The 10,503-nt window shown below is 35.5% G+C and overlaps 1 protein-coding gene across 1 annotated transcript; it reads left to right on the top strand.

Annotated features, from left to right (window-relative positions):
* Positions 1-1,675: 1,675 nt before the first annotated feature.
* LOC144959310 (uncharacterized) lies at positions 1,676-2,704 on the top strand. Its single transcript, XM_078891894.1, has one exon. It carries the CDS (start codon positions 1,676-1,678, stop codon positions 2,702-2,704), a length of 1,029 nt encoding a protein of 342 aa, XP_078748020.1.
* The last annotated feature ends 7,799 nt before the right edge of the window (positions 2,705-10,503 follow it).

Genomic DNA, 10,503 nt, shown 5'->3' with positions numbered 1-10,503 from the left:
TTTTTGGGGGGGGGGGGGGGTTGGGTTTTTTTGTTTTTTTTTGGTTTTGGTTTTTGTTGTTTCGTTGGGGTTTTTGTTGTTTGTTTTTTGTTTTGTTTTTGTTTGTTTGTTTGTTTGTTTTTTGCATAATTTTGTTTTAAAACTTCTGATTTTAAAAAAAAGCAATCGTTAAGCAGCTGAACATAAAAACGTCAGCGAATATATCTAAAATTTATTGGTTAAGACCAACGTGCACGAGCGCATATAATATGCGTTTGAATTAACATTGTCGTAATAGACAATATTTGCGTTGGTTTGAGAGTATGTCCATTAAAACAACGAGCCAATAACAGTTTTGGTCAGCAGACCTGCTAATGCGTAAACATCGGGTTAAGACTAATATTATTATTGTTAGAGATGGGGGAAAAAAGGATGCGGAGAATTGCTCTAAATTTAATTACACTGGAGTTACTTTTTGCGTTGTTTTTCAATTGATGATTCGAGCGTTGCTGAGCATTAACCACTCAAAACATTCCCTATAATCTAGCCCCCTTTGTTCCATTGACTGTTTATTTCCTATCGACGAAAAGGTCTGAGAAAGATTCCTTAGTTCCCGCTGTGTTACTTACAAAGAAAAACGGTTCAAACAGATTTTCATAATGCTGAGATGATGCATATATTATGTAACTATTTAACTTGTAACAGCGATGATTGCTACTTTGAACGTTTTGTTGTCCAGTCTGTTTTACTCTGGAAAAAAACAAATAAACAACAACACGTATCTAAAATTTTGGCTAGGAAACTCGTGCTTCAAATATCGATCGATTAAAATGACCATCATTGTGGGGAATCAGACATCATCATAAAATTACGGAAAGACGATGATGGGCAGTTGATTGATGACTTATAAAATATTAATCACGCATGCGCAAGAGCGCCTGAATCTCTTGTCATAATATGACATACGTAAGATAAAGTCATCATATATAATCCATCAAAAATGATGTTTTTTTACGTTTTGAATCTGAGTCGTACGGTACACTTTGTTCTACAAACGTAATAGCCGAAAACGTATAGACAACTTGATTTCATTGTGATATTTTAATTTTCAGCGCAGAATATTTCTCTCTTGTTATGAATTGAGGACATCGAAAAATAAAAACTCCTTGTGAAGTTTTAAAATTTCAATCCTGTGAAAAACACAATCTCATGCATTTTCATTGTAATTGCTTTATATTTTATAAACAGTTTATTTTATTTGAAATTAATCTAGATGAAGAATGACACTTTAGCCTGAAAGTTGTTTCGTAGAAAACTGCAAGTGAGCAAAATTAATATTAATTTCACTCAAATAAATCAGTCTCTTGTTTTGGAATTCGGGAGGATCGAGAACAATTTTTTGAGAACAGCTGCAAATTATCAAAAGAAATAAAAGATTATAAAAGTGTAAATCGATAAACTATATGAAATAAGATAAGCGATAATTGAAAGTGAAACGGTGGTGAACAATATTATTCTAGTCTTATATAAAGAAGCGTGTGTCTATAATACTCATTATTGAACACAAAACGACGCACAAAGACACGTTTGCAGTTTGAACTTTATTTCTTATTTTGTAAAATATCGATATAAAAGATATTGACTATTTTTCCCGATTGATTCATTCGTGACTCACAAGATGTTTGCAAGTACGGACATGCCGAACATAAGTCTGTCTCACTCAAACGGGTCTTTCCACGAAAACACAACCGACGGCGGCACGACGAGAACAACAACCTCAACGTTTGGTATTACTGTAGAAATGTACTTTTTCATCAGAGAAATACTGCGATTGTATGTCAACGTGCTATTGTGCTGCTTTGGCACCATCTCAAATATTGCATGCCTTGTCATTCTCAAAAGGGACGGTGCCTTAAAGACTAGCAATATTCTCCTCATAGCGCTTGCTATAGCCGATTTGCTTTATACATCCAACAAGACAGAGATACCTTTCCTCATATACACTTACGCACCACCTCTATACCGCTATCAATATTCACCTAGCATGAACATGTTCCTGTATTATGTTTTCGTACTTAACTATTACTTGGTAATTGACGCATTTTTTATTTCTGTAACGATTCCTCTGCTAATAACTGTTGAGCGAATAGTAGCTATCCTTATTCCTTTAAAATTTCCTACTATCATAACTCCTACGAGAACAATTGTTGCATGTGTAATTGTTTACGTGTTCTGGTCTGTGAGGTGTCTTACTGTGTGGTTTGAATTAGATCATATTGACATCGGTGACACTCTGTTCGTTGTAATTAATTACGAGGTTACAGAAAACAAATGGTATATGGTCCTTTATGATTTCACAAATTACCTCACGGGCTTGGTATTCTTGCTGTTTGTAATCATTGGCTCTGTAATCATTGGTATTCAAGTCAAACGAATATCAATGAAAAGAAGAAAACTTGTAACAGGCTCCAATGCAAATGAAAGCAAAGCTACGGCTCGTACTACAAAGACATTGCTATCTGTATGTGTCATTTACTGCGTTACTAACCTGATTGTCTATATTTTGGACTTGATCCGTAGCCGTTTGGGTCTAACACCACTTTCGGCTCTCTATTACGAAATTTCTGAAACTATTGGTATTATCAACAGCTCATGCAATTTCTTTGTATATGTTTACTTTAATAAGAAATTCAGAAAACATTTGAGTTTCAGGTCAAGTTCATAAAATAAAAGACAATAACTTGTGAAGCCTGGATTTTAAAAAATAGTCTTTTTTGAAATCTTTGACAATGTATGTCCCCTACTGGCAAAATGTCTTTTATATTCCAAATAAGAAAAACAAGAAACAAATAACAGCAAACAAACTTTTACTTCATTGATCCATTGATTCAAATAGTCCCTTACTTTTCAAAAAAATATTAAACCGGAGACATCAAAGATTTTTATAGTTACTGGATTTGATGGAGACTTGAATTTGCATTATTAGTCCCTTTTTGTGTTTTGTTTTTGTTTTTTTTTTTTTTTTTTTTTGTTCTTTTGTTTTGTTTTTTTTCTTCTTCTTCTTTTTTTTTTTTTTTTTTTTTTTTTTGGGGGGGGGGGGGGGCGGTTCTAAAATCCAGTTTATCTTAATCATCTTGCTCGTTGATTTTTATTGATACAATTTTTTCATAACAATTCGTGAGGGCATACCCGTTCACATTGTATTTGGGAAAAGTATGGAAATGTATTCGAATTTTTTTTAATTTAATTTTTTAATTTTTTGGTTGTAATTCTAGTATCTATTATATTATGTACCGATGTCTGATCCTATGTTCCGATCTACATCTTTTAACACCATTCTGAGTGAGGGTACATTGTAAACTAGTTCTCTTTTCAGAAGTCTGTGAAGAAGAGATACATGTTATCAATATTCATATTTGTGACTCAACGTGTCAATACGGTATTATGTCGGGGTGACCCAGATAACAAAAAGTGAATTTTGAGTTAAAATAATCAGAGATATGACATTTTTAGGAGTATAATATGTTTTATCTTCTTGATAAAACAAAAATGCTACCAAAAGTCTCAAATTACTGGGGATAGATTAAGTTTTGACTAATGACCGTGCCTCACATAATAGCAATACCTTTGTGAGGTGATTGGTCACATATTCGAGTTGTCTTTGTTTTCTTTGTTTCCTCATTTTATGCCTATTTGTTTATATATAACTGCCCAAATATTTTCAAATTAGTGACACTCATCATCATTCTGGTATTATTTAAGGATGAACTAAATGAAGAGAATTCAGATTAAAGTCAAGATGATGCGAGTTAAAGCGATACTAAGCTTTTGGAAGCTGTAAACGGTAAAAAGTAATGTATCCTTTCAAGCTCAGATTCGTTTAGTTGGAGTTTGTTCTCAGTATTTGATGTCAATCATACATTTTTGAAAACACCGAATTGTGTCATGAATATCAGAGAAAGATAAAGAATTTAGACCTGAAAGTCGTCTGCATAGAAGTGGTACAGAAAACTATGGGGAGCATTGATATAGGATAATAGCTCCATGTATAGACTTAAGAGACTGGGTCCAAGAGCCGAGCCTTGTGGCGCGCTATACGGCGCCCCTAATGGATCACCGCCTTGACGTTCGGTGGGGGTTCGTGAGGCATATCAGGGGCAAAGGAGTAATTCCGGTTGAACGTTATTAGACCATCCCGGATGTCGAGCCGATACGCGGGCGTCATGAACGGCCCGCCCTGATATATGTGATGGAATGGAAATTCAACCCGGTGCCCGAATGGCTTCAGCCAGTGGCGTGACGTGTTTACAGTATAAGGTGGTGCCAGAATCAGAAGAAAATAACTTAAAACAAGCTATATTTGTAAATACAAAAGAAAGAAAAAAATTAAAGAAAAGACTGACTCAAATAAGTAAGAGCTGGTATATACCATTTCCCAGTTTGTTTTTTAAAATGCTGCAATCCATTTTTAAAAGATGGATGTGGTGCCAGGCACCAAATCAACAAATATAGCCACGCCTCTGTCGAGATTCTGCTTTTTTGGTAGGGATCAGACAATTGTTTTGTTTTTTTAATTTGATGGATGACTGGGAGTGATTTAGTATTGACGTTATTGATGACAAGAGTTCGTTCAGGCATCTTTTGAGGAGATGTGGGAATAGTGTCGAGCTGGCATGTTTCTGAAACAGATTATAAAATTAGTTTAATAACTTCTTTTAAGGAAATTGGCTTAAATTGTGTGTACAAAGGCACACTTTCTGATCATTGTCATTGTTTTCTCGAGAAAAATCATTATCTAGTACAAAGAAATTACTCCTGATTGATTTTATCTTATTTTCGAAATATTACAGAAATGTTTGCGGAAGTTGGTTCGTTTCCAATGTGGTAGTGGTGTCATATTTTTGTTTTAATTTCCAAATATGTGGTAGTGGTGTCATATTTTTGTTTTCCTTTCCAAATATGTGGTAGTGGTGTCATATTTTTGTTTTCCTTTCTAAATATGTGGTAGTGGTGTCATATTTTTGTTTTCCAAGCAATGCAATTGTGGTCTGGAGGATATGCGTACAGTTGGTGCTATTTCTAGTTTTTCATTGTCAAGAAAACTTTTAGTTACGTTACTAACATGTCTTAGCTGAATCATTTTAGATTTATACTCCGTTTTGTGTTGCAGCTGGCTTGTTTTTTCTTCAAAGTCTTTCCGCTTTCCTTTTATATCTTTTTACCAGTTTTACCTTACGTCGAATAAATGACCCAATTTGCCAAAAACAGTCTACTGTTTTATAGAAATAGATAGTGAAAATAGCGCCATATGCCTTCGCGTCAGGACAACCTTGACACGCCTGTCAACTAGACGGAAAGATGGCACATGACATTTCATCCTGCTAAATGCAACGTGATGAATTTCATAAATGACAGGAAGTCGATTCACGTTAGCCACGCCGAAATGGACAATTCGAGCCCTGTTCTGGGTGGTGCAAAGTTTGTTATTTGGAAAAGACTCTTTACACAAGTTTTCTCACCATACTCCAGTGTTAAATGAGTATTGGGTATGTCAAAAAAATAAAATAGAAATGAGGCTTACAGTACAGGAATCAAGTATCAACCCACATGTTTGGTATTTCTGTCAGCTTGAGACTCACTGTAGAGCGCTTTCAGTACATTCAGTAAGTAGCTATTGCTCTCTATAAAAATGTGCATTTGAACAAACAAAAAAAAAACACAAAAATTTGTAATCCTTTGGGTCATAGTTAAAATTACTTAATTGAGCCTTCAATACTCTTCAACAGTCGTAACGTCACTTCGCTCGTAATGACGCATGGTAACTTAGTAACTGGCTCTAAACTATGGAAAACAATGGCGGACGCCATTATGAAATATTTCTCCGACGAGCATAAAAGCGTATCCAGAGGGAAAAAAACATTATAAATCTGATCATGTTTTAACTTTTACACATTCTGATCACAAGACATATGAAAAATTCTAGCCAGCATGAAGAATAAAAAGTATAGATTTTCTTTGTTTAGAACCACGATGGCCACCGTTGCTGGGCGACGTGACATCAGACTATTGAATCCAATTCGGACTGGGGATCTTCAGTAGCTGAATAAGTAATGCACTCGTTAGTCTTTGGGCCACCAGCACCCCCCATCCCCCCCCCCCCTGGGGGAAATTTGTCACTATATTTTCCTGATATAGCAGTTCTTAAGGTATAAAAATCCACTTGTTATGGTTTTATAAAGTGTAGCCTCCCTTGAGTTATTGCCCCTGAAAGGTCATTTAGTGCAAAAATCAACTATTTTTTTAAACAAGCAAAATTGAGTTTGTAATCGATATATTTTTATGCATAAAGACTTTCACGGCAGTATCGTGCTTAATTTAGGCATGATTGCAACCTGAAGTGATAAATTTATATGAATTATATAGTGAAATATGAAAGAAAATGCCCATTTTCTCAAAAGACATTTCCACCAGATATACTTTCTTATATTAGACGTTCTTTCATTTCCTTTTTCAAAAAAAAAAGTTTTAAGTTTAACGCCCTTTTCAACTAAGTGAAGGTTATATAAAAGGCGGCACCTCCATTTTAAAGTCCGTCTGCGATTGACTGTTTAGTGGGTACATTTAGTTGAAATCGACTATTTACATTATTTGTATTGAGATTATAATTTGACGTATCATACACATTAAACAATCATTAAATAGTTGTCATATGACATGGTATCCTATGGATCAATAAACAAATTATAAGGTGAATGGCACAGGATATTCAGTTATCATACATTCCTTACTTTAAGCACGTTTTCAGTTATTGATCTTCGTCTGTATCTGAAGAATCTTCATCACTTGGAGAAGAATCAGTATCTGATGGCATCCTTTCACTGTCATCTTCCAAGACATCCTGACCATCATCAATTTCTGACAAAATGTCTTGCAAATCTCTTGGCAAAAAGTCCTCTGCAAACCATTGAATCGCTAGTCCTCCAGATGGTGAAACTCTCCAGCCATTTTCCGTTGGGTCAGGCAGATCGAAGAATTGGACAAGCGAGTTCCTCCACACCAGGGTTTGGTAGTTGGCTCTTTTCATGTGCAATTGGAGAACTTGATTGCAGGGTGGCATTTGTGAAAGATCAACACCATCTGAACTAGAAAGAATGCTCTTTTTGCCCTTAAAACTCTGCCTTACTTTATTATATCTGAGCTTATCAACAGAGTTGTAAGTGTCTTTTCCATATAGAGTGCACACAAAAGCTTCCAATTTAGACTGGTCAGTTGGGCATACTTCTTGTGCTGTTCCAAGCCTGGCAAAGACATCGATTAGAGACTGATCCTTCATAAGAGTTTTCAGTGGCCTTACTTTTCCCTTTCCTGCAAAACAGCTTGTTGTGTCACAGCCAGTAAAAGCGTGGAGGCCAAGAATTGCTTCTCTTAAACATGAAGACATTGATGATGCTAGACTTGACATATCTATTTGGCGTCGACTGTTTCGTGTTCCAGTGTCAAAAATGAGAGTTTTATTAATCTTGTCAGCAAATGACTGAAGGAGGAGAAAGATGCCTGTATCAGGGGATTTGATAATTATTCTTTTTATAGCGTCCTGATTTGAAATATATGAACAATGGAGAATTATTCGAGTATCTGCTTCCTCTTGTGAAGAAAACAGATCTTGAATTGGTCTTGAAATCACTGATCTTCCATCTTCACTTGTGATAAATTCGCACCTATTTTCACATACATAAAAAAATTTCTCTGTCTAAGTCGGGGGCATAAAGATCCTTTTGAATTTCCGAGAGAAGAAAATTGGTCAGTGTCTTCTTATTTGCATCACTAGCCAAAAATGCTTTCCAGTTCGATGGTATTTTCATGGCAGGTCCTTTAAGAAGGAAGGAGTCATTTGTTCGCCCCCTTCTGTCTCATTCACTGCTCTTTATAGAGTCTGATTTGTATGTGTCTGTAATAAAATGTACTGGTGTTCTCTGGGGTAAAGTGTGTAAAAATTTCTTTGGGAGTTCTCCAAATGTGCTAGGTATATCTGTAAGACTATGAAAAAAAGCCATTCCGTCTATGACATGAACTGTGCCTTGCATCTTTGAGAGGTCTTCCGTGACAAGAAACTCCTGTTTTTTAATGACACTTAAGAGCTGTGCTTTATTTGTCTTGAGTGGTAAGCCATCGGGCGAGGCCAAGGACCATGGAGTTGGACTCAGTGGATAGCTTAGAACCTTTTCCATGTCTATGTCATGCTCGTGTGACAAAACCAGTAGCTGCCCAAAAAGGTTTCGTTGAACTTTTATTTTTACTTCCTTGGTTTTACTTTTGACCGTGACAACATTTGCGGCAGAGGCAAAAGTTTTAATTCCTGATTTTGGTAGGGGATGTTTGAACGCAACAGATTTATCTTTTAGTCTTGTGTCAACAAAGCTCTCGAATCTTTCCTTTTCATATTTATCTACTTTCATTAGGTCATTTGTAACATCTTCTGACACTTTCTTCCCAGATGACAAGCAAACCAATGTATCAGCACTCAATTCAAAAGGGTTGGTGAATGCTGAAAATGCCCTTACAGTACTCCTAACACGTTTCTCACTCAGCTGCCTTTCTGAAACATTCATGTCTTTGTGACTATCAAGTGACTTTGAATCCATGTTGGTAATCTTTTGCAAAGCCGAAACATACTGAGATCTATTGTGACGTGTCACACACCACCTGTAATATGTGGGAAGGCTTCTGCTAAACCCAACTATGCCTCCTCTTGTTTTTGCATCCTTGTTTATGGTTTGTTCTATCGTCATATCAATAGTACATCTTCCAGCAGGTACATATGACCTGGACACACTGAATCCTTTGTTTTTAATCAAACATTTTGCCTCGTCTGGTAGATTGAGAAGCCTTACATAATACAGACTGAGGTATTTTGCATAATTCTGGTTATCCATGCAAAACAGGAGGGGGCACAGCTTCTGCAAGGATGAGACATGCATGTCAAAGTTGTTGGTTCTTGTTGCCACTGAAAAGTGGAATACATTCCATACCTTTTCCATGTAGTCAAACCAAAACTTTGCTGTATTTCCATATTTTCCACACTTTACTTGTTCCTTGAAAAAGTCATATTGTGCAAAAAGAAGGTTAAAATTTTCCGATCTGACAGCATTGTCAAATGCACCATGGCATACATTAGATTCAAGGCTTTTTATTTCCGATGTTAGTTCTACAACCAATTGATTTGAACATGTTTGAACAAAAGAGGTAAAAAGCAATCTTTCCAGAGCCTCTACCATACACGCATGAATCCTCATTGCTCGATTGTAATGTCTACCCAGTGTGTCTACCTTTTAAAACACTGTCCAAAGAACCACTTGCACAAAATTTCTATCTATGACGACGTATACATCTGTAATAAATATGTATGTTGCTGAACACTTGGAATACATTTCAATCAATTGTGTCCTATCTCTCTCACACACATTCAAGTAAAAGTTGAAAACACTGTTGAATTCCCGTTCATTGTGAGGGGGCTATGCCTTTATATATATATATATATATATATATATATATATATATATATATATATATATATATATATATATATATATATTTATATACAAACCATACATAACTGCTTCAGCAATTAATATTAAGAGGTATTCGTGAAATAAATATAAGTTTCTTAATGGTTGAGGTATGCACAGTCGATTGAAGAGACTAAATATTTGTAAACAACAGGTAAACAGCAGCCATTTTGTATCGCACAAATTGCACGTGATTCAGTATCGATACCAAGTTACTAGCATAGTATCGAGTGAAGAAATTAACTAAACCAAAGGAAAGGATAAAACCATGGGGAATTATATTCTGTATTTATATTATTTGCCTGGAAATACTTTGATTATACCACAAAGCCAAGGTTTCAAAAAATATTCTAATTGTACTAAATCTTCCGAGTCCCTCACTTAACCTACCAAGGCAACACTGGATATTAACTGTCTACTCCATGCCCAATTTTGATAACACTCTTTTTTACAATAACAGAAGATCAAATTCAACAATAACTACAGTTGAAATAACTTGCCAATGCTATCAAACTGGGTTTAGATAGTATTCATTATACTTTTGAGAAAACTGCTGTTGAAGTTTGTTTTTTCTTATGTAAGCCATGTAAATTAATAAAATAAAATGCTCATAAAACATAAACTTGATTATTTTTATAACTAAAAATGACTGGGAATGATTTTGTCAATACTGTGTATTGCTTATGACCTAAAAAAAAAAATTCAAAATTTTAAAAAAATTCTGCACTCAATGACCTTCAAAGGGCCATAACTCGGGCAGGCGACACTGGATTTTTGCATAACAAGTGGATTTAGGATCGGGCTAAGATACACTTCAATCTGGTATAGGTTTAAAATTTCCCCCAGGGGGGGGGGGAGGGTTTCGAACCGTGGCCCATCGACTACGTGTTTGAAAAAAGAATCGAGTTTTTTTCTAACTCCTCTTTTCTGGTAGTGATAGGCTTCTTGAGTCTTTGAA

This window comes from Berghia stephanieae, chromosome 1 (assembly GCF_034508935.2).
Source record: "Berghia stephanieae isolate SIO BIC M18660-M18661 chromosome 1, UCSD_Bste_1.3, whole genome shotgun sequence".
Lineage (NCBI taxonomy): Eukaryota > Metazoa > Mollusca > Gastropoda > Nudibranchia > Aeolidiidae > Berghia > Berghia stephanieae.
Note: the sequence above shows the minus strand (reverse complement) of the source record. Positions and strands in the feature narration are given on the sequence as shown.

What these genes read in the sequence shown, in the direction of transcription:
- LOC144959310 (XM_078891894.1), top strand. Translation starts at nt 1,676, where the DNA reads ATGCCGAACATAAGTCTGTCTCACTCAAACGGGTCTTTCCACGAAAAC.